General features: G+C 33.0%; 1 protein-coding gene across 1 annotated transcript in view; it reads left to right on the forward strand.

Annotated features, from left to right (window-relative positions):
- SLC4A10 (solute carrier family 4 member 10) overlaps positions 1-25,790 on the forward strand; it is a 337,987-nt gene that overhangs the window by 276,160 nt on the left and 36,037 nt on the right. Inside the window, 3 exon segments of the mRNA XM_049773345.1 lie at positions 14,543-14,648; positions 23,024-23,185; positions 25,189-25,302. Coding sequence (XP_049629302.1) covers positions 14,543-14,648; positions 23,024-23,185; positions 25,189-25,302 — 382 coding nt within the window.

Genomic DNA, 25,790 nt, shown 5'->3' on the forward strand with positions numbered 1-25,790 from the left:
ATTTTAACCAATATATAATTATAAATTTGCAAAAATATATGCAATGTGATATAAATTCCTTAATATAAAATATAATCCATTAGGTTTTATTAGTGAATGCATAAAGTAAGTTTTGGAATATAAACTATTAAGATGAATAAAAATGATAATCTAAAATAATAAATACTATCTTCCTACTAATTCTGGTTGTTTTCAGTCTTTTTAATATAAGTCATTCTCACTAACATGAAATTAATTCTGTCATTTTTATTTGCGTTTTTTCTGATAAATGATAAAAATTCTTTTTCATGTAGCTATTTTGTCGTTTTAGTTTGGGCCACATCTGGCAATTCAGAGGTTAGTCCTGGCTTTGCATTCAGGGATAACTCCTAATGGGTTAGTGGACCATATGGAATGCCAGGGATTGTACTAAGGTCAGCTGTATTGCAATACAAGTGCCCTATCATTGTGCTATCCACTCTTGGCAACACAAATGTCTATTAATTCTCCTATATCTTCTTCCTGGAAATAGCTATTCATCTTCTCATCCGTTTTTGGTGGTGTTTTAGTTTTGTTACAGTAGCAGGTTATATAAAAACTTTATATATGATTTTAGATATTGTGTATCTTATATACTTAATGCAAATGCTTTTTCCCATTGGTAGGGTGTTTTAAAATTTTATACTGAGTTCTTTTTGCTGTATAAGTATTTTTAATTTGCAGTAGTCTCATATTTTTTTTGTGGTTTTTGGGTCACACCCAGCAGTGCTCAGGCGTTATTCCTGGCTCCAGACTCACAAATTGCTCCTGGCAGGCACCGGGAACCATATGGGATGGGGGATTCAAACCGATGACCTCCTGCATGAAAGGCAAACGCCTCACCTCCATGCTATCTCTCCGGCCCCAGTCTCATATATTTTTTACAGTTATCTTTGCAAATGAATTAAATCATTGAAAATACCTCTGAGAATCACATATCAAATAGTTTTGCATATACTTTTATACCTTTTGGCCATCTTGATATCTTCAATCTACTAAATTAATTTTGTATAGTGTGAGATATTGGTCAAATATACTTTTTTTGCATGAGACTAATCAGGTTTTCCAAAAATTTGTTAAAGAGGCTTTTTTGCTCCACTTCATATACCCAACCTTTTTGTCATATATTAATGTCCATAAATTTGAAGGTTTATTTGTGAACTCTATTATATTCTATTCATCTGAGAGCCTACCTTTCATTTAGTACTACATCATTTTGAATTATCATTTCTTTGTAGTATAATTTGGAATTTAATAACTCATAGCTTCTTTTTAGTTTGAATGGCTTTGGCTAGTTGGGGATTTTGATGATTCCATATAAATTTTATTAGAGATTTATCAAAGTATCAGAATTTTGATAGAAATTGCATGGAACCTCTATAATTCTTTGGACAGTTTCGTTTTCTATAAAGGTTTTCATCAATGTCCTTATATTAGATGAGAATCCCTTCTTATTTACTTTACTAGTAATAAACCATATTTAAAAATGTAGGAAGGTTGACACTGGTGGTGAGATTGGCCATGATACATTGTATGTCTGAAACGCCATTGTAAAAATGTATTTTCATAAGTATATAATTAGATGTTAGGACTTTTTCCCTACATTTAATGATAACTCAGGATCAGGGCTAGTTTGTTCAATACTGTTTTTGCTCTGGCCCCAGTGATATTGGTTTTTGCACAGATGCTAGGATGAAGTGTTATAAAATAATTTTATTAATATCTTTATTTAATATATACAATGTTTAAGTAACCTTTGTATTTTTAGTATGTCTACAGGTTTAATTTATATGAGATCACTTTGATAATAAATATACAAATAATAATGGCTACAACTAAAGGCTGTCTCACCACTGTTTTAATATGCTTACAAATATCAGGATGCCAAACTGAAATGATTTTTATCAAGACACTTAACCCCTGAAACTCTGACAGGTGGGATATACTACATCAATGACTAACAATCAAGTTTATGATTTTTTTTGTCAAAGCAGTGACCTTTAAACTATTGTAAACCTAATATGGTCAAGGAAATGTTAGTAAAAATGACATTGAGAAATAATTTATTTTTAAAATACCTGGAGAAGTTGGAAAGTTTCCACAGCTGGGTAAAATACTTGTTTTGCTCATGGATGTAATAATTTTAATTCTCAGTTCTTGAGCCTCTCCAAGGTATGATCCCTGATCACAGATCCAGAAGTAAGCCCTGAGCACCAGTGAATGTAGAAAAAATTGATGGAGACAGACATTCAATGTTTTGTTATTAGTTAAGTACATGATAAGAGACTTTTTGCTATTGCTAATTTTCAAAATAGGGACCAGAGCATTTTTACAGTGGGTAAGGCACTGCCAGGACTGATTTCTATGCATAGCAAAGGTAATACCTGCATATTTCTGAGTATGACCCCAAAACAAACAGAATATTCAAAATAGTTGGACATATAATTCTTAATAAGCTTGGTATGATTTTTTTTATTTATTTTTGATCATAGTGGCTTACATATTGTTGACAATGATATTTTAGGTACATATTTACATAAAATCAGGGGGAATTCCCATCACCAAATTGTCCTCCCTACACCTCCGTTTTTGTCCTACCACCCAATAGTTTCTCCAAGATGAGAATATTTTGAAATTTTCTTTGGTTTTGTTATTCGTTTTTTACCTAATGGTTCTCTAGGCTTACTCCGTGTGAGCAGGAACTAGGGTATGGGGTGGATGGAACTCCATATTGTCTTTCCAAGAGAAGGAAGGGCCAGAAACTCTACTCTCTACACTATCTCTCCAGTCCCAAATCACACATTTTTAAAAAAGAAGACAAATTTAAATATAGAAAATACTTGAGACTATTGGTACACTCTATGATGATGGCAATTTAGAGGCTGCCTAAAAGAAAGCCAAATTATTTTTAAATGGATGTTGTTAATAAACACACAGGTGAAAAATGAAGATAGTATAGGAATATTGTAATTATTGATTGGCTATTTGGGGCCACATCTAGTTATATTCTGGATTTACTACTGTATCTGTGCTCAGGGATTACTCCTCATTGTCACTCCTAGAGGTATTTGGGAGACTATTAGCAGTGCTGGGGATTAAATATGGAAAGCTCCAAAAAGTGCCCTTGCCCATTCTACTATTAATCTAGCACAAGAAAGATTATAATTAATGCACTTTACTCAGAGACAATACTTTCAACAATGTGTCTTGTGCATTTTGGTATATCTACGTGTATCTCAATAATGTTTTTTTTTCATATTTGTTGGCTTATCAGTGTTAAATGTAGTTTCTATACTTTTACTTACGTAATAAGTGAGTTTAGCTCACTACTTTAGTCCCACTTCAATTTTGAAACCTTTCTTTCCAATATTTACACCTGAAATTTAATCATTCCTATAATATCTATAAATATAAATAACAAAAGATTAATAATAGATGTAAATAATATAAACTAGTAAATACTATAAACTTTATTATCCCATCTGCCATACATTATCTTTAATTTCTACTTTGAAATAATGGCTTTCATCAGTAGCTCTCCTCTTTCTTTTCAACTCTGTATCCAGGAATCTATAGTAATCTTGTTCTTAACATGTTCTTTTACTTCCCTAATTATTAATTTTGTTAAAAATTGTTTAAAATCTTTTACATGTTTTTAAAGAGGCAATCATAGAGAAAAACAGCAATTATTCATCATTCTTTAGAGTTTTAGTATCATGAGACTTTGAAAAGATAATGTTACAAATAAATTCTTCTGAAAGGTGGAAAAAAGGTTGTGTCTGGTGAAATAAATGAATGGGTAACATTTATTTAAAAAAGAAATAATAGACTATCTTTGGAAATTGTCTGAAGTGTATTGACAATTGAAAAATATTGCTAAGTAAAATCTATTGAGTCTTGGTAAGAAGAGCAAAAGTCTATGGTAGAGAAACACAAACTTCACAGTAGACCAATTAGTATACCAAAAAGAGTTGGGTGGTGTGGATGGAGGGTGGGGTAGAGTGATGGTGAAGATGGAGGAACAGCTAAGAAGTGTCTGAGCCAGAGGTATAGCTCAGTAGACTGGAGTGCATGCTTTATATGCCTGAAGTTCAAACTTGATTCTCAGCACTGCTCTATACTCTAAGTACCCCCAAAGACCTTCAGCACCAAGTCAGTAGTATCTCTAAAGATAACCAGAAGTGGAACCTTCCCACTTTTTACCAAAAGATTCCTGGTAAGATTTAAAAAACCTGACTTTAAAAACTACCATTGTAGAGGAGCTGGAATTTCATCTGACGACTAGAGAAATTCATGCCCTATGTCATTGTCAAAGCAAACAAACAAACAAAAACTAACAATAAGCCTGCAAACTAGAGATCAGACAACTGGGTGTAGGCAAGCATAGAAATAATGAATATAAACAATAAGTAAGTAGTAGCTATTAAAACAAAAGATATTGACTTCCTGGCCAAATGAATTCAACATTTAATGTGCTGCTCAAAATTATTCCATATTTTAGCATTTTCCCTTTGTTATATAAAGACTTACTTTTTCTAAAAACACTTTTTATTGCTTTTCTTTGCCCCTTTTCTTAAATGCTGTTAGGTTTTTTCAATTGGTAGTAATTATGTTTACTGATTGCTTAATAATTTTGTAAGTATATTGCACTTTATTAGAATGTATAGAAAAGCTCTAGAATATTTTCAGGTAAATGGCTTAGTGAAAGATTCTTCTTCACATTGTTTATTGTTGATGTATAGTAACTGATTTTTGTATGTTTTTGTACTACAACTTTTGTGTGTGTGGGTGTCCTACAAGTTTGATAAGATAATTTAACACTTTTAACAGTTTGAATATATCTATGTTGTAATTAAAATTTTACTATGAAACAAGTTCTAACATCTCACATAGAAGCCAAACATTATTTGCTTTATTAGTATGTCATAACATTTTGTAAATTTTATATTAATTTTTATTTTCATGGTATTTTCTAAATTTACTTCTGATTTCTTCTTTGACCCATTAAATAGTTTGTTAATTTTCACATATCAACTGACACTCTTCCATACTTACCTCTGTTACTGATTTCTATTTTTCATTCCATTATATTTAAAAAGAACACAATTTTTAAATTTTAATTTAAATTTGATTATTTAATTTAATTTAATTTAATTTTAATTTAATTATGTGATACAATATGTGGTCTATGCTGGAAAAAGTGTACAAAACCATTATTTTTAGATGTGGAATGTTCCTTGAATTTTACTGCTATTCTGTTACTGTTATGTTTTTTCCCTCTACTTGCATCCCTGATGTAAGTGCATATATTTTCAGAGTTCATAAATTGTATGGCTAGCTGACAATTTTATTATCATGTTAATTTTTTGTTCATTTTGACATTTTTTTATGTCAAGTATATACTAAATTTATTTTCTTGTTCTTTAACTTGCACTCTATGTGCATGTTTAATTTAAGATAACTTTTAGTTTACACAGAATTATATCCTATATAATTTTTATTCTCTATTCCTCTATTCTCTGTCATTTGTGGGGAGATTAATATGAATTAGTGTTCACATTTCACTAATCATTTATTTAGGAAAGGACATACTGTTAACATTTAAAATATTGTTTTCTGCTTGTCTTGTTGATTTTTCATCCCCTTTTTGTGTAGCCCTTTGTATTTCATTGATGTTTTAATAATCACATGCTTTGATTTTTCCCCCCTTTTCTTTTGTCAATGTTCCTGCGGCTTTCATGAAACATTTTCTACCAATGTAATTGAAGTGGATAATACCTAAGATTCTGTTGAGTACAAATACTGTTCCTTTATCTCTCCTCCTTTACAAACATTTTGTTACTTTTGTCTACATGTGCCATACTTTGAAATTAAACATATATTAATATATTTATTATTTTTTAAATTTCTATTGTGACTGAAGTGAATTACAAATATTTCACAGTAATATTTAAGGTACATAGTGACAATAAATCAATGCATTCCCACTACCAGTGATGTCTTCGCTCCACCCCTGTTCCCAGTATGCATTCCATATCTTCCTCCTTTACCCCCCAGAATACTAGTGTAACTGGTCCCTACTTGTACAGCTTGCTATGGATCAGGTATATATTTTGTTGTCGTTGACTTTGGTTTTGATGATCAGATCGGATCACTTTTTATTTCCACTAAATATTCATGTGAGTGTATGGAACTGGTACCATTAATTTTTCCCCCTCAATTTATGAGGCTGAACAAGATGATTCAATAAAGGTGCTTCTATTGGAGATATAGAAAAAGAAAAAAGAAAAGAAAAGAAAACAAAACCAGAAGGGGTCCTTCTAGGTGGTATAGATATCAATTTAGAAGGGGGAAGGGAAAAAGAAGAAAAAGATAACAAAACAAAAAAATAACAAACTAAAACCAACAAAGCAATAACAAGAAAAATACAAAAAAACACAAACAAAAAACAAAAGCAACAAACAAAAGGATCAAAAAACCACCAAAACAACAAAAACCCCAAACAGCAACATAAAAAAATTTGTGCTTCTTCTTTTTCTTTTCTTCTTCTTCTTCTTCTTCTTCTTCTTCTTCTTCTTCTTCTTCTTCTTCTTCTTTCTTCTTCTTCTTCTCTTCTTCTTCTTCTTCTTCTCTTCTTCTTCTTCTTCTTCTTCTTCTTCTCTTCTCTTCTTCTTCTTCTTCTTCTTTCTTCTTCTTCTTCTTCTTGCAAAGTCATAGTAAGTATTGGGGGAAGTTGGGAAGGCAATTCCCTTGGCCTAAGAGATTTTGGGTTTCTCTGCCCTTGAAGCATACTATCATAGAACCACTACAGTTCCATACATGCTCTTTTTCTCCCCAAGGTCTTTTTATGGTGCCAGACAGCTTTCCACTCAGTTGTGGATTATATAATCAAACCTCCCTAACTCAATATCTTGTTATTTACACAGGTCATAGGATGAAGCCTAGGAATAGTCTTTCTTTATAGTTCTAGAAGTTCTGTTCCATCACTGTTGTAATCAGACTTTTATAATTGGTGGTCTCGATTTTTGCACAGATCCTAGGACAAAGCCTGGAATAATGTTTTTAAATTATGATTTCAAAAGTCTATCCCATCATTGACTGAAATCCGTAATTGACTGATAAATGGATTAGGAGATAAAGGAGGGGAAAACAAAAGATAATAGAGAAGTGAAAAAAAGAATAATTAAATACTGTAAAAATAAGTTGAAAAAGATGGGGCTGGTTTGTTGGTGTTGGAGGGTTTGCCTCTTTCAAGGCTCTGACAGTGGTGGGCTTTGCTAAATAAGAGTTTCAGGGTTACATAGTGGCTGGAGCTTTTTAGGACAAACACAGTTTTTGCATTTAGAGTACTAAGTGGTGTGGTAGTGAGGTCTTATAAGCTGTGACTACCCTTACAAGTATCTTTCATTGCATATTAAGTACAGAGGTACTTTTCCTAAGGAGAAACTGACAGTGAGGGCAATATTATACATAGATTGAATTGATGAAGAAGAGTAAAGGAGAGAGGGAAAGAAGGAGAGGGAAAAAGAGGAGAGATAGAGAAAGAAGAAAATAAAAAGGAAGTAGTAATTTGCGAAAACATGTTTGATGATTCAGACCTGTAACATAGGTCTGTGGTGTGCCATTGACTGTTCCAGTGGTCTGAATGAACATATGCCAAGATACATAGTGGAGTACATACATACTTTGAGATGAATATCCTTTTGATTTGGGGACTGATACCCAGGAGTGCAATTGCTGAATCATATGGCAGCTCAATTCTGAGTTAATTTAGCACCCTCCATACTGTTTTTCAGAGGGGTGAAAACCTATGGACCAGGCAGAGTTCCCACCAGCAGTGGATGAGAGTTCCTTTCTTACTACATCCCCACCAAAAAAGACTGGACCATTATTTTTGATGTGTGCCATCCTCACTGGTGTAAGGTGGTACCTCATTGTTGTCTTGATTTGCATTTCCCTAATGATGAATGATGGTGAACATGTTTTCATGTGCCTCTTGGCCATACTTTCAGTTTCCTTGGAAAATTGTCTATTCATCTCTTCTCCCCATTTTTCTATGACTTTATTAGGTTTTGTGAAGATCATCTTTTTGAGTGCTTTGTATATCATAGATATAAATACTTTATTTAATGTGTTGAGTGTTTTTCGCCATTAAGGATAATGTTGACTGTGGGTTTTTTATAGATAGTTGTAACCAGCTTGAGGAAGGTTCCTTGTAACCCTATTTTGCTGAGTGTTTTCAGCATGAATTAGTGTTGAATTTTATTAAATGCCTTCTCTGCATCGATTGATATGATCATGTGGTTTTTGTCTTTCTTCTTGTTGATGTGATGTATAATATTGATTGATTTGCGTTTGTTGAACCATCCTTGCATCCCTGGTATAAAACCCACTTGGTCATAATGTATAGTCTTTTTTGATGTATTGTTGGATTCGGTTTGCTAAGATTTTGTTGAAGATTTTTTCATCTATGTTTATTAATGAGAATGGTCTGTAGTTTTCTTTCTTGGTGGGGTCTTTGCTATCTTTGGGTATGAGTATGATTTTTGATTTATAGGAGTTAGGAAAGATTCCTGTGTCTTTTCAATATTTTGGAAGAGCCTGAGGATCAGTGATTGTAATTCTCAGAATGTTTTATAAAATTCCCCTGAAAAACCATCTGGGCCTGGACTTTTGTTCTTGGGGAGTTTCTTAATTACTGTCTCAATTTCTTTAGATGTAATTGGACTGTTTCGTCTTTCTACATCCTCCTTATCAAGTCTCTGAAGGTGATATTTTTCCAGAAATCTGTTGGTTTCTTCAGGGTTCTCTAGCCCAACTGAGTACATTTGTTCGTAATACTCCCTCATAATATCTTGGATTTTTTGTGGTTCTGTTGTAATTTCTCCCCTTTCATTTGTGATCCTATATACATGGGTGTTTTCACAGTTTTTGGTGAGTCTTGCCAGTCGTTTGTCTATCTTGTTTATTCTTTCAAAAAAAAGAAAAACAACTCCTAGTCTCATTAATATTTTGTATTGTTTTCTATGTTGTTTATTTCTGCTCTGGTTTTTATTATTCCTCTTCTTCTGACTGTGTTTGGGTTCCTTTGCTGCTGTTTTTTCAGATCCTTAATGTGCCCTTGTAGACTGTTGATTTTGTCATTTTCTTCTTTTCTGACATATGCCTATATTGCTATGAGCTTCCCCCTAATTACTGCTTCTGTTGTGTCCCACAGATTTTGACAATTTGTCTCTTTATTGTCAATCGTCTCAAGGAACCTTTTTATTTCTTCCTTGATTTCCTTTGATCCAACAGTTGTTGAGTAGCATGTTGTTTAATCTCCAGGTGTTGGATTTTCACCACAGTTTCTTTTTTACAGTCAATCTTGATCTCTGTTGCATAATAATCTGATAGGGTGCTTCTAATAATCCTTATATTTGTGACTTTGTGTAAATTAGATTTATATCCTAAGGCCTGATCTATTCTAGAGAAGGTTCTATGTGCACTTGAAGAATGTGTATTCTGCTTTCTGGGATGGAGGGCCCTGTATATGTCCTTTAGACCTATTTCCTCTAATTTCTCATTTAGGGCTTTTATGTCTTTGCTAGTTTTCTGCCTGGTGGATCTGTCTAGAGGTGATAGTGGAGTATTAAAATCTCCTACTACTATCCCATTTCCTTCCATATGCTTTTCTAGGTTTGTGAGCAAAATGCTTACATATTTTGCTGGCTCTGCTGTCAGCACATAAATATTGATCAGAATCAGTACTTCCTAGTCTAATGTTCCCCTGATAAATAGGTAGTGATCCTCTTGGTCTCTGAGCACTTTCTTGAGGTTGAATGCAATTTGGTCTGATATAAGAATGGCTGTCCCAGAATTTTTTTGTTTTCTATTGGCTTGAATAATTGATTTCCATTTCTTTATTCTAAGCCTGTGTCTATCCTGTTCTTTTAGGTGTGTTTTTTTTTTGCAGGCAGCAAATATCTGGTTTTTGTTTTCTGATCCAACCCTCTACTCTGTGTCTTTCAATTGGGGAATTCAACAGATTGGCATTTAAGGTAATTATTGACAGAGCGGGTTATTGAGCCATTATATTGAGTAGAGTGGTATTGTTATAATTTGGGGTTTGAATTGTGTAATACAATCTTTGAGTAGTTCATTTAGAGTTGGTTTGGTTAGCCAAAAAATTATTTCTTGTCTGAGAATGGTTTTAATTCTCCATCCCATGTGAATGAGAGTTTTGCCAGGTAGTGGACTTAGGCTGAAAGTTTCTTCCATTCAGTAGTTTAAATATGTCACTCCACTGTCTTCTTGCTTGAAATGTTTCAAATGGTTGGTCTGGTTTGATTCTTATGACCCTTCCTTTGTACTTGAGGGTTTTTCTTTCCCTTATTGCTTTAATTAATTCATCTTTCTCTTTATTTTTTTTGTCAATTGGATTACCATATGTCTTGGTGTTGGTCTGTTAGGGTCTATTTTACTATAGACTCTTTTTGCCTCCTGAATTTGAGTGGGTTTTTCTTCCCAGAGGTGGGAAAATTCTCTGCTATTATTTTCCTCACTACTTGTTCTTCTTTCCCTTTTTCCTCCCCTTCTTGTATTCCTACAATTTGAAGCTTATTTCTTTTATCTTTGTTCATTAGGTACCTAACTTTTCCCTCCATGTTTGTGTGTGCTTTTTTATTGACTTCTTGTCATTGTAGTTTTATAGTTTTTCTTCAAGTTTCTCTATGTGTTGTTCTAACTGTGTGATTCTGCTATTATGGCGTGCTAACATGCTTTTTATTTCCCTTAGTTCCAGTTGTATGGATTCTTTTATTTTTTGTAAAAGTTCTTCTTTGAGTTAGTTGGTTGAATTGCTCATCTATAAATTTCTTAATTTCAGAGGCCAGAGATTCCTTGATTTCCATTGCTAAGACACTCATTGTCGCTTTTAAGTTCTCATCCATTGGGCACATGCATTTTGGTGGACTTGGAAACTTGATAGAGTTTCTCTCCATTGCCTAGCTGCTAACGTCTTCCTTCATTTGCCCATATTTCTTTGCATTTGGTCATTTTAAATGTTGAGTTTTCAGGTTGTTTAATAAAGTGGTCTGCTATACTGGTGGTATTAGAGTTGTTGAGGATATAACTGATTTAGAGTTTATTTTTCTATCCAGGAGGCTTGTCTAGTATTATAGGGATATTACTAGCTGGTTTAATGTTTTGCCATAATGTTTTATGGGATGTGTATTATCTGAGGAAATTGGGAGTTGGGTTTGGGCTGACTAGACCTATATGGTATAAGTTAGGTGAGTCTGAGCCTTTCGTGGGTTCAGCAGGAGGGGCGGGTCATTCCAAGACATGGAAGTGTGGTTCATGTCTGTTCCCTAGATCTCAGACTCAGTGTCCCCAGAGCTGCCTGGGCCAAGATGGAGAGATGGTGACTCCCACGCTTCCTCTCTGTCCTCCTAGGCCAGTGGGTCCCCCTCTAATCCCTAGTACCCTTCCTCACAGTGTCCCAGGGCTGCTTAGGCTGGGGCTGCGAGATGGCGACTCCCGCATGCTTCTTCTCAGTCCTCTGGCCCCTGTTCTGATTATTATTATTTTTTTTCCCCAGCGGTTCAGCCTGCCCAGGGCCACTGGGCAAAGGGAGTGGATCCTCATATTAATATATTTTTAAAGAGAACTATTTTAACATTCATTATTATCTCTGAGCTGAATTTGAAAGTGATTTATGTGTACATACTATAGTATAGATACAGGATTTAAATTATGTTGTATATCTGAATCATATTATTATTTTTGAGGGGTCCCCCTTAGAGATTCTTTTGTTGTTGTTTGCTTGTTTTTGGGTCACACCTGGCAGCGCTCAGGGGTTACTCCTGGCTCCACGCTCAGAAATCGCTCCTGGCAGGCTCAGGGGACCATATGGGGTGTCGGGATTCGTACCACCGACCTTCTGCACGCAAGGCAAATTGCCTTACCTCCATGATATCTCTCCAGCCCCCCTCTTTGAGATTCTTAATCAACCTTTTCAGTGCAAATGCTTGAGGATGTGTTACTGCTTGGGACTTAATCTCTGTATTATGTGGCCAACGAGGCAGTGCTTCAATTGGTGTTGCTGTGGGCCTACAAGTGATGCTTGGGAGACCATATGATGCAAGGAATTTAACAGGAAATAACTATATATGCTAGACAATCACTGTTATCCCTAGATTATCTCTCTTGTCCTAAGTCATAGCAATGTTACCTCAATTTTCAAAAATGTTATTTATAAACTACTATTATAGAAGTACTTATTTGGTTTACATTTTGCTTTTACTAGCATTCTTAATAGTGTAATTTCCTTTTACAATTAATTTTCTGCTTTTTAATTAACCATGATCAAGTATTTAAAAATACTATATGCAAAAAGATACTTGGATGAAGATAGGCAAAACACATTCATGTGCTTTTAAATTAAAGTATATAATCATACGTGTTCAATTTTATTAATAAAATAGGTAAATAAATTTCTGTTACATTTTACCATGCCCAATTTGTAACTTAAACATTATATATATGAAAAATATAGTAGATGTGGGACATTTTATTACTCGTGATTTCAGACATCTACTCTGAGGGTCTTGGAACACTTAATATCCCCTATGGGTAAATAAAGGTAGAGGTTACTGTTGTATAATTTCTTGAAAAAATATAAGTACACAATAACTCTTTGAAGATTGGAGAATTTTGTAATAAAAAGCACTTAGGGACCGGAGTGGTGGTGCAAGTGGTAGGGCATCTGCCTTGCCCACACTATTTTAGGTCGGACCATGATTTGATCCTCTGGCATTCCGTATGGTCCCCCAAGCCAGGAGCAATTTCTGAGCTCATAGCCAGGAGTAACCCCAGAGTGTCACTGGGTATGGCCTATCCCCACCCCCCAAAAAACATAAAACAAATCAAAACATAAAAGCATTTACTTTTGTAGAAGACAGAAGAGATTTTTGCTTAGGTGTACCAGTTAGAAGCTAAAAGATAGTTTTTCTATAAAAGCAATTTTAGATGTGATAGTTAAATTACAGATACCTAACAAAAGATATTTTCTATCTTCAGTTATTTTATAGAGACTTCCTGTGTCTTTTCTTGGAGTTTTCTGATTTTTTCCTCAGTTGCTGTAATTTTGCTACTCAGACCTATGGATTTTTTTTTTAATGCCGCCTACCATACACTTCATTTTATCATTTCAAATGGTAGTTTTCTTATTTCTGCTCCCATGATTTTTTTTTTTACTTCACTGACTACCTGCACAATCAGTATTTTGAACTCATTAAATGTTTTCAGTATGCTATCATGAAAATCCTTCTCTGAGATGGTTGGTCTGGTAGTTTTTGTGTTACCATTTTTACTCATTGAGTTTGGTGGAAATCTGTGCATCTTTCCAATTGTGTTTATTTTCTTCTGCTGTGCTGAGTGAATCTCTAGATTCCACAAAATGAAGGTTTTATTATTTATCAATTTACCATTATAAATTTTCTATCTAATACTTATCAAATTATAATTATAAATTATAAAATTATAAATTATAAAAAGCCTGGAAACCTGGCTAAAGGCTGGGTGTTGTTCTTTTCTGTTCCTTGTCCATCTTTACCAAGGATCAAAGGTATAAGATATAAGTGTGAGCACTGTGAAGTGTGATAAGTAGAGCTGTCACTTCAGGAGATGTAGCAGTGGGTAGAATAGAGGCTGACTGGTCCCAGGTGTAAGAATGGAGAATCAATAAAATGATTTTTGCTGAACAAACAGCATGCTTCTAAATAATTTTTAAATGTGCATTTGAAATTTACTGTCAGCTTTCTTTGTTAGTTATCTTTGTGAATTCTCATTAATTTATATTTTTTTCAGAATATGAGGTCAGAAACATTATCTGACTAGTTCTACCTTATTGTACCTTGCTTCTATCCCAATCCAGCATTAATAATGGTTCTTGATAATTAGTAGGCACTCAGAAAACTTTTTCATATTGATTGATTTTTGGTAGGAGTGTTACTCATCAAAAAGAATCATCTTAGGGGCCAGACCAGTGGCACTAAAGGTAAGGAATCTGCCTTTCAAGTGCTAGCCTAGGACTGACTGTGGTTCTATTCTCTGGCATTCCACATGGTCCCCCCAAGCCAGGAGGGATTTCTGAGCGCTAAGTAGGAGTAACCCCTGAGCATCAATGGGTGTGGCCCAATAACCAAAAAAAAAAAAAAAAAAAAAAGAATCATCATAAGCAGGTCTTTACTCCAGAGTAAATCTCCAAATTTTCCTTAATATCAGCTAATATACCCTTTCTTGGATGTGGGCTTTCACCTGTGGGAGGCCATCTATGAAACTGTCCTGGGGTTACACAACAGTAACTCTGCTAATAAGTATTTTGTTTATGTGCTCTAAGCTCCCATTTGGGTCTTGTTTCATGGGAGCAGAAACATTCTGGGACATCCTGAAAACGTAAATCTAAGGATACATTACACAAATGTTGTGATTATGGTGATAAAAGATAAGTATTTATTTTTAAAACACTTTTCTTTTTAAGATGTAACTGTGTGGAACCACATAATCCTAGCAATGATACCCTGAAGGAATGGAAGGAATCCAACATTTCAGCATCTGATATAATTTGGGAAAATTTAACTGTGTCGGTAAGTGAAATCTTAACAAATAATCCTTATTTAAATCTTATATCTTTAAAGGTTTTTGTTGACATTTGAATGAATCATTTCCATTAATAAAATTTGTTCTGTACATGTATTATTTTCACTTAAATTTTATTTCATTTTATTCTTGTATTTATTAATAAAGTGAGTTTTCATTTACTATGGTTTTTCTGGAGTACTCTAAAAGCATATATATGCAGAATAAAAATAAATCACCTGAGAGCACATTAAATAATTGTGGTGTTGACTTAAATGAAACCATATGGCAAAACTAAGTTGGCCTTTGTGTAAAGAAGCTCAAATGCTTACTTGTTAATACTGCTCCAGCTGTTAAGAATATGCCAGGGTGGAGATATATTTTGTTAATATTTTTATTTAAATGCTGAGATCATTTGGAAGAAAAGTTAATATTTTTAATAAAATTCTGGTACCTCATTCAAAAAGGACATATTTGCTTTAAATGTATTGTTTCCTACTCAAGAACAGGAACGGCAATAGATATTTTCACATACCAAGTCTAATTAAAATTAATTTAAGATTAAATATATGTGGGGGGTTAGAGCAATAACACAAGTGATTGCCTTGCACAAGGCTGACCCAGGATAGACCTCGGTTCGATGCCCAGTGTCTCATATGGTCCCCAAGCCAGTGATTTCTGAGCACATAGCCAGGAGTAACCCCTGAGTGTCACCAGGTGTGGCCCATAAACTAAATATATATATTTGGGGACCATGTAAACAGTAAAGAGGGCAAGACACTTGTCTTGTGTGTGCAGACTCTGGTTCTAGCTATGGCACTGAATACACAGTTATTTCAGCATGGCAGAAGGAAGACCTAAGCACAGCTATGTTTGGCCTAATTCTTCCCCCACCAGTAAGTTTTGGAATTTGGATAGTGTTATAGCTGCATTTAGCAATTATTAATTTAATATAATACTTATGTACCATTTAAATCTTTGTAATATTTTTAATTTCACAACTGTTAAAATGAAAAATATTATATGCTTAATAATATTAAAATCTGAATTGTCTGAGTTGTACCAATCTTTTATTTTTCATTCTATTTTTATATGACTTTTACTTAAACATTGTGGTTACAAGGTTGTTCATAATATGATGGTATTTTTCCCATAGTTACAAAATTGTTTATAACTGAGTTTCAGTTATATAATGTACAACACCCTTCACAAGTGCACATTTCCCATCACTCTCTCTTATTTTTTCAATTACAAACTTTAGATCCAAAACTATGTCACTTTACCTAGCTATATCAATTCAGACTAGTGATAAGCATCATACTTTTCATGGACACATCATTCCACCATGCCTACCAACAACAGCCCACTTCCCTTAAGCAGGTTCCAAAGACTCTTCTTGCATATAGGTGAATAGATCTAATTTCCTGTAACTCTATAACATTGTAAATTAATGATAAAAATACTGTAAATTTTTTTCAAAACTATTTTATAGGTATATAAATTAAAATTATGAATAAATACTAATGCATTTAAGTTCACATAAAATATAAAAATTCTACAAACATAAAATGCACTGAAAGAAAAGAAAAAATATGTTTGTTTTATTTTTTAGAACCACACCTGTATATGGATGGAATCAAGGTTATGTCTGGCTCTGTGGTTAAGATTACTCCTAGTGTGCTCAGGGGACAATATGGAATTCCTGGGATTGAATGTGGGTCAGGCACATGCAAGATAAGAGAGCCCTAACTGTGTTACTACTGCTCAGGCCACATAATAAAAAAAAATTTAAGAGGAGAATCTAAATAAGCCCTATAGAAGTATAAAAACATGCTTTGTTCTAAGAAAGGGAATATTGGCTTCATGATTGAAAATATTCTATTATAAATACTGCTTAAGTGCCTTCATTAGTAAGTCAAGTATTGTAATAAAAAATATCCACAGATAAATAAAAGCACTTTCTCAGAAACAGGGTATTTACTATAAATAAATGTCAATTCATTATTGCAAATATATAAAAGTCCTTGGTGGAATCAGAGTAAACCTTTCTTAGTCTAGTAAAGGGCAACTATAAATACTATGAATGAATGCCACACTCAATGGCAAATGCTGCTTTTAAAGAAATTTCTTTAGTGCTGTTTGAAAACTGGTTTCATGTCTATAAATTTCATAGGCTATTGCCTATCCATAAAGTTCTGTCTTATTCTTTCAAATCTAAATGATAATGTAGCTGACTAGAGTAGTCTTGGTGACATGTTCAGTTCATTGTTTTGTACTATGTCCCTTCCATTCTCTTTTGAGCCCATAAAAATTTATTTTATAGATATGTTATGAATCTTATGAACTTTCCTTTGTATGAAAATTTATTTTTTAGTCTTGTTGCTTTCTTTCAGTTTTTATCTTTGTCCTACCATTTTAAATACTGTATGACACTTAATGTCTGCCTTTTCTATTTTTTTCCATTCAATGTACTCTGTAAGAACTAAAATCAGATCTGTTTGAAATTCTATCTTGACTATATTTTATAATCATTTTTCTTTTTTTAATTTAAATTAATATATTTATTTAGGCACAATGATTACAAAGATGTTTGTAGTTGGGTTTCAGTTATAAAAATAATGCCCCCTTTACCAGTGTAACATTCCTACCACCCATGCCCCCATTTCTCTCTTCTGTCTCCCTCTGCATGTATTTAAGATAGGCATTCGTTTTCTCTCACTCACTACCATTGTCATGATAGTTGTCAGTGTATTTCTCTAACTGAACTCACCACTTTTTGTGACAAGATTCATGCCATGGGCCAATCCTTCCAGCCCTCATTCTTAAAACCTATAGATGAATGAGACTATACTGTTTATATCTCTCTCCCTCTGACTTATTTTACTTAGCATAATAGTTTCACTGTCCATTCATGTATAGAAAAATTTCATGACTTCATTTTTCCTGACAGCTGCATAGTTCATCCAAGTCACAATGTCGAATCTTACAAATAGGAATAGCATCAAGATCAAAAAGGAAAATTACATTCCAAGGAACATCCTTAAAATTTAGAGCAGACCTGTCACAAGAAACTCTCAAGGCCAGAAGGTAGTGGTGGGACATAGTGGCAAAACTCAATGAAATGAATGCTTCACCTAGAATACTGCACCCAGCTAGACTCACATTCTGGTTTGAAGGAAGTTTACATAGCTTCATAGATAAACAAAAACTCAGAAACTTTACAGACTCAAATACTGCCTTAAAACATAAAATTAGGGGCCAGAGAGATAGCATGTATGTAAGGCGTTTGCCTTGCATGCAGAAGGTTGGTGGTTCAAATCCTGGCATCCCATATGGTCTCCCTAGCCTGCCAGGAGCGATTCCTGAGCGTAGAGCAGGAGTAACCCCTGAGTACTGCTGGGTGTGACCCCCCCAAAAAAAAGACAAAATTAAAGGTCTACTTTAAGAAAAAATAGACCAAAAGACACACCAAATTCCTATACAAAGATGACACTAAATCTCATGACAATTATCTCTCTCAACATTAATGGACTAAACAAAACAATTATTTTTCTTAACCCTAAGTTATTTTTATCTAGAGTATATCTTCTCTTATTCTTACTGTTTTTCTGTTATAGTTAATATTTATTATACCATATATTTTCCCTAGAAAAGTAACATAATCTTGTCCTTTGTTCTCAGGCATCACTCTTTTATTTTAGAAGAAATGACAAATTAAAGAAGAAACAATGCTATCATTATTCTTAGCTGAGACATATGATACACTGCACAACATTTTGAAAGTTGTAGGCTGTTATTTGTAAATCCCCTTGCCTGTGTCTCCTCATCTTGAGGTCATTGTGAAAGCATAATCTAAAATAACTACATTTCAATGTAATTTGTTATTAATTATCTAAATAATTTCTTAATAATAGATGCTCAGCATTAGCAAGTCTTGATGAACAACTAAGTCTGTCTCACAACACACTTGATATGTCTAGCCATAGATATTTAAAATTTGGAAATAATAAAAAATTTTAAGTAGGGGCCGGAGAGATAGCATGGAGGTAAGTCATTTGCCTTTCATGCAGGAGGTCATCGGTTCGAATCCCGGCATCCCATATGGTCCCCTGTGCCTGCCAGGAGCAATTTCTGAGCCTGGAGCCAGGAATAACCCCTGAGCACTGCCGGGTGTGACCCAAAAACCACAAAAAAAAAAAAAAAAAAAAAGAATAAATAGCAGATAATAAATCTGCATAAAAAAAAATTTTAAGTATTGGAAAGTTTAAAATCAAGCCTCATATAGTGAAAAATACTTTGAAAGCATAGAAAACACAATACTTTGAGTTATTTTTATTGTTCTGTATCAGGTGTTAAAATTTTGGAAAATATTTTTCCTATTTTTAAAATTATTTCAAAGCATATTTTGCAATGACATGTTACTAATATTAACAAAGTTGTTAATATTCTGGCATTATTAATAAGTCACCAAAGAAAATATTACAAAGAGAAAATTTAATTTTTAAGTCAATTTCATTAATTATTTTTTATTGTTATTCTGGGAATTTTTTAGCATAGTTATCAGTATTAACATAATCATTTTTACACAAAGCCTTGTGCCAATGAATAAATAATTTGATAAAAGTAGTGATAAATAATTTACTTTATATATTACTCATTTGATAAAATTTTATATAGTCATATATCTCATGGATTATCATTTATACCACATGGGGATAAACTTTAACTTTCTATGATTCTCCCAAACTATTAAATTTATATTAAGTGATAAATATTTAATGATTGCTTCGAATAAAATGTCACATATTTATAATTTAATTCAATTGTTTTGTTTTGCTTTCCAGCTTTATAGTGATATAAGTTACAAATAAAATTATATTGTGGCTAGAGAAATGGTACAGTGGGTAAGATGCTTGCCTTCCAGACAAATAACCTGAATTCAATCCCTGGCACTGTGTAGGTACCCCAAATTCTACTAGAAATGATCCCTGAGTAAAGAGCCATGAAACTATGGTGTGATGGTGTGACCCCTAAACTGAAAACTCAAGAATAAATTATATATATTTAAGTTGCACATATGATGTTTTAATGTATGTATACATTTTGAAATGATTACTATAACAAGTTGATAAACCACCCTATAACCTCACAATAATTATTTTTATTTGGTGAAAATAATAAAGATTTACCAACTAAGCAAATTTTAGCCCTATGTTATAGTATTGTTAACTGTATTTATAATATTAAATGTTAGTCTTCAGAATTTTTCGTCTGGTTTAACTGGAACTTTATTGTTATCAATTACTTTCTCATTTCTCTATTCCCCAGTATCTAATAAACAACATCCTACTATCTTCTCTCAGTTAGACTATTTTAGATTTTACATATAAATGAGATCATTTAGGGCTTATCTCTATGTATGACTCATTTCAGTTAGCATACTATACTCCACATACATCCATCCTTCCAAAAGATAAATAGGGAAGAACTATAGCACAATGGATAGGGTGTTTTCCTTGCATACAGACTGACCTAGGTTTGATCCCAGCATCTATATGGTCCACCAGCCTGCCAAAGGTGATTTCTGAGTGCATAGCCATGAGTAATCCCTGAGTGCCACTGGGTGTGACCAAAAACCAAGGAAATAACAATTAAAAAATAGATAAATAATATTTAAATTACATTTTACCACATTTTTCACCAATTTATTTATCAATAAATTCAGTTTATTTCCAATAAAAATTCAATAAACACAGTTTATTTGCTTTGTTCCAAACATAAGTATTTTGTGGCAAGTTAGAATAATTTATATACATATATATTTATAGCAGTATCTAAAAGTTCTCAATAATAAAGAACTCTAAACAAGTTTTGAAATATTAGCAAGCAGAATTTGCTAGCAGTTAGTTAAGAATGATTTTAGTTCACTTGAGCCTATAAAAAAGGCAGGGAATTGATGCCATTTAAATTTTTTTATTATATCAAATTTAATTTTTACCAATTATACATTGTTAAAATTTAGAACATATTTGATGAATAATTAGTAGAAATAAGTTTGTCAACAAGCATTTTTTTATTTTTGTAAGTTAAACCATATGTTAAACTCTAAAAGCAGGATCTGGATCTGGTTTTTACTTCAGAATTCATTTCAGGATTTTTTCTCTTCCTCTCTCCATCTTTCTCACTCACTTTCCTCCTTATCTCTCTCTCTGTTTTCTTATCAGTATATGTATATGGATACAGTTAGTATAAACACCAAAATTAGTAGTAAGATACAATTTTGCTTTTAAAAATACCTGTTAAATTTGCTTTAAATTGAGAATCACTGGTTAAGCTATTGACAATTTATTATCTATTATAAAATAAAGTGATACTTTAAATGCCATCTATACTCATAAGCATTGATAACAAGACTCAGCCAAGTAATAAAATATTTGTTTTCATTTTATTTTGGAGCTAATCTGGCTATGCAATGCTTAGGGTCTATTCTGCTCTAAAGTCTCTAAGATATTTTTGACTTGTTTTTATTTTTGTTTTGTTTATATTTTATTTGTGGGCTAATCTTGCAGTGCTTGAGGGTGTTACTCAAGGTTCTGTGCTTTAACTTACTCCCAACACTGGAGGATAATACAGTGTCAGGGATTAAACATGAGCCTACTGCCTATAAACATACTCTTGGATCTATTGAGCTTTCTTTTTAGCTTGCCTTTTTAGCAGGCCCACAAGACTTCTAAAACAAGACAAGAACTGAAGATGATTACAAACATATACATAAAGTATTTACAATGGATCTTCTATCTCCTGTTTCTTTACCTATTGCTTTACTTTGTCCTTAATCTGTTAGCATCTCTAGACAGAGACAAGAGAAATGTCTAACAAATTCAAAACTTCCTGTTTCCTATTTAATTTTTACAGTTTTTTTTTTTTTGGTCTTTTTGGCCACACCCAACAGTACTCAGGGCCTATTTCCTGGTTCTGCACCCAGGAATCACTCCTGGCTGCTCAGGGGACCATATGGGATGCCAGAGACCAAATCCAGGTTGGCTGCATGCAAGGCAAGTGCCCAACACTCAGTATCATTGCACTAGCACAAATTTTTACAGATATTTGAAGATGAAAACTAAAACCTGTGGAATTTTTTTTTAATTTTACATTTAGCCAAGTTATTGTGTTCTTCATTAGCATGAATAATTAGGATACTAATATTTCTTAAGATTGGAAGCCTAAGTGGATATTTCTATTTGCTAGTTGTTTCCATAGGTGAAAATGTAGCTATCTCTGATTAACTCTAGACTCTTTAAGTCTATTTATTTTCTGCTATATAACAACTCTTAAGACCAAGGACTTTGTTCATTGGGGAATCTATCAGTCCATATGTTTTTTCCAAGATCTTTCATACTTCAAATTCAAATTTTATTCAGGCCTAGAATAACTCATGTAATAACAAAGGCATTAGATCTCAATTGTTATCCTTTGTTTTCAAAGAAAAAGGTTAAGTAATTTAATATTGAAAGCAAGTCAAAAGAGTTTGAAAGAAACTATTGCAAAAAAACAATGTTTAAAATGCTGTTTTACTTGGAGAAAAAATTTTGACTTTGCTGCCACCTCATGGCTAACATGGTGATTAGACTGATTCTTCAGGGACTCAGACAAATATTTAGTTGGGCAAAGTATGGAAAAATTAAAAAAGACCTATACCTTGTTTATGGAATAATATTTTATCTTTTATTATTTAAATCCTGGGACTATCTCAATTTTAATTGAATAACAGTAAACTAAAACTTCCTTATTGCCTTTCACACTTTTTGTGTAATTTTTGGATTTGATCATTCTACAAAATTATTGTTTTTAGTCAATATTTTTCTTACCTAAGAAATTATGTTCTTGTCACAAACCTGGTGCCACCCAGTCAGTGGAACTGTAGCAGGTTACTGAACCTATCTTACCTTATATTCCTGACACAAAAGTGAAATAATAACTACTTATTTTATAGGCTTGATACAAAAATTAAGCTGATACATGTAATTATTGACAAGATGTCTGCCTCTAGTGTAATATTTTTATTAAATGTGGCATTAGTAATTTACTAAGTATTAGGTTAAATAAATATTGATTGGTACAGCAATTAGTTTTAAGATTTTTCTTTAATATGAATTTTTAAAAAGTGGTCCTTGTTCAATCTTGACATAACATTTTCTAATGCTTACTAACTGTCCAAATAATGTTTTAAAATATTTCTCTGCTGTTTATCAAATCATGGTGAGAGCCAATGGTAAGTTCTAGCAGTACAGCCAATTGATCGGAAGATCATAGTTTAGTGAAAAAAGAGAAGTCTATTTTCTTTTTTCCTTCATAGCACCATTTGTTTTATTCCCCCTGACAGGAATGCAGATCATTGCATGGAGAGTATTTTGGACGAGCCTGTGGTCACGAACACCCGTATGTTCCAGATGTTTTATTTTGGTCAGTGATCCTGTTCTTTTCTACAGTCACTATGTCAGCTACCCTAAAGCAATTCAAGACAAGCCGCTATTTTCCAACCAAGGTACTTAGATTGCAATTTTCTTGTCAAAGTGTAAACCAATATAAAATATAAAACCAATATAAAATATAAAACCAATATAAAATATAAAATATGGAGTCTATATGTATTTTAGGACCCCTCCCCCACAAAAAAGAGATTTTGCTATTATAAAAGAAGTCATGAAAGTTTTTTCGTGAAAGAGAGCTGCCATTTAGGTGTGGGTGTAGCTGGGCAGGTGACGAAAAACCAGTTTGTATTACAGTTGCTAGGAGTACACACACCCTTCATAATTTGCTCTTAAATTCAAATCTCAAAAACAAACTCCTACTTTCCCACTTAACGCTTCTAAAAATCAAAAGCACATACTGCATCAATTGTCACATTCTTGCCCAGTGAACAGTGGGAACTATTCCAGACTGACAGATACCTCAGAGGAGCCACTGCTACATTCTCTAATTGGGAAAGCCCCTGCAAGACTCATTGGAACACTATTCTCTTTTTCATGTTTAAAGTGTCAGTCCCTCCCCCTAACCCACCACGTTTGCATCTGCATATTTGGAAAGGAAAGTAAACAGAGAAACAGCTTAGTTCAATATTTAACACTGCAAAGTAACACCTATAATGTCTGACTCAGCCAAAAAGGAAAAGGAAAAAGAAAAAAAAAAATCAAGCAAGCGTTTAAGAGATGAGATAAAGATTATGATCAAAATTCTGCTCTGAAAAAATATTTCATGAACTGTTTCTTTCAGAGATAACTTTTCTTCTTCTTCTCTTCTTCTTCTTCTTCCTTCTCTTCTTCTTCTTCTTCTTCTTCTTCTTCTTCTTCTTCTTCTTCTTCTTCTTCTTCTTCTTCTTCTTCTCTTCCTCCTCCTCTTCCTCCTCCTCTTCTTCATCTTCCTCCTCTTTTCTTTCTTCTCTTTTCTCTTCTTTCTTTTCTTCTTCCTTCTCTTTTTCTTCTTTCTTCTCTTTTCTCTTCTTTTTACTTCTCTTTTCTCTTCTTCCTCCCCATCCTCTTCTTCCTTATTCTCTTTCTCTTCTTTTTCTCTTTTCTTTTCTTCTTCTTCTTCTTCTTCTTCTTCTTCTTCTTCTTCTTCTTCTTCTTCTTCTTCTTCTTCTTCTTCTTCTTCTTCTTCATCACCTTCTTTTTCTAAAGTGGAAAATGTATGTGTGTGTGTGGCATAAAGTTATCCTAATATATATCAGGTCTTGATCATTGTGGGTTTTTTTATCATCATCATCATCATCATCATCATCATCATCATCATCATTATTATTATTATTATTATTATTATTGAGTCACACCAGCACTATTCAGGGCCTATTGCTGGCTCTGTTGCTCAGTGATCACTCCTCAAAGGGCTCTGGGGATCATATGGGATATTCAGTATTGAACCTGGGGGAGCGACAAGGAAAGTGCCCTGCCTACTAAACAACCTTTCTGGCGCCAAGTCAAAATCATTTTAAAAGAATATTTGCTCACAGATGGTTTTACAAATGAGACATGACTTTAAATACTGAATTTTTAGATTGGCATATACATTTACTCTGTTTTGCACATTCCTGGGTGCCACACTTATATTCCAGGTAAGCTAACTAAAATATTAAGCTTCATCAATAAAAAATTTAATTACATTTTATAGTGCTTCAGGTTTAGTATATTAAGATGTTACTTGTGTGTGAAAGAAAGAGACCTGAAAAGTCATTCAAATACTTGTTAGCAACCTTATTCTACATTATAAAAATTTACATACTTGGATTCATAATAAACAACTGTAAGTAATCTTTGAAAATAGTAATTACCACTATAGCTTAGTGTATCATTTTGAAAAGTTTGACATATTATTCATCTAATTATAGAGAAACTCATATGTATTCAGGCTCTAAGAGATAATAATAATATTGTATACATAAAGTGTAACAATATGTCACAAAATGTTTTTCTAAGTAACTCTAGATTTGTTGCTGAAAATTCCTTGCTATTTATATTTTCTTCCAAGTGACAAGTATTTTTTTATTATTTTTAGGTTCGATCCATAGTGAGTGATTTTGCTGTCTTTCTTACAATCCTGTGTATGGTTTTAATTGACTATGCCATTGGGATTCCATCTCCAAAACTCAAAGTACCAAGTGTTTTCAAGGTGAAGTTAGTCTGTCTTCTGTAAAATCTCTTTTATCTCTATAAAGTTAATCTTCATTTAGATGGTGATGCTAACCCCCTTACTTGGGATGTTCATAAGAAATAAGAAATGTTGATTAATAAACAGTAAATAAAATTCTAATAGCATGACAGTAAAATCTTTTTTATCTCTGTAAAATTAATCTTCATTTAGATGTGGGACTAACCCCTTACTTGGGATTTCATAGAAGTATAACTAGAAATGTTCATTAATAGATTAGAAAATAAAATTCTAATAGCATGACAGCAATATTTGGTCTCACATGATTTTTAAACAAAATTGTAGAAATAGAAACCCAGAGACTGGTTGTAAAATATTTTCTGTTAGTTATTCCAATTGGAATATTTAAATATAACAATTTTGAAAGAAAGGGAAGTGTTATCAAACTAAGGAAATTCATTAATTTGATGTAGAATAGCATACTGAATAAGTCTTCAAAAAACAGATAA

This window comes from Suncus etruscus, chromosome 5, assembly GCF_024139225.1.
Source record: "Suncus etruscus isolate mSunEtr1 chromosome 5, mSunEtr1.pri.cur, whole genome shotgun sequence".
Lineage (NCBI taxonomy): Eukaryota > Metazoa > Chordata > Mammalia > Eulipotyphla > Soricidae > Suncus > Suncus etruscus.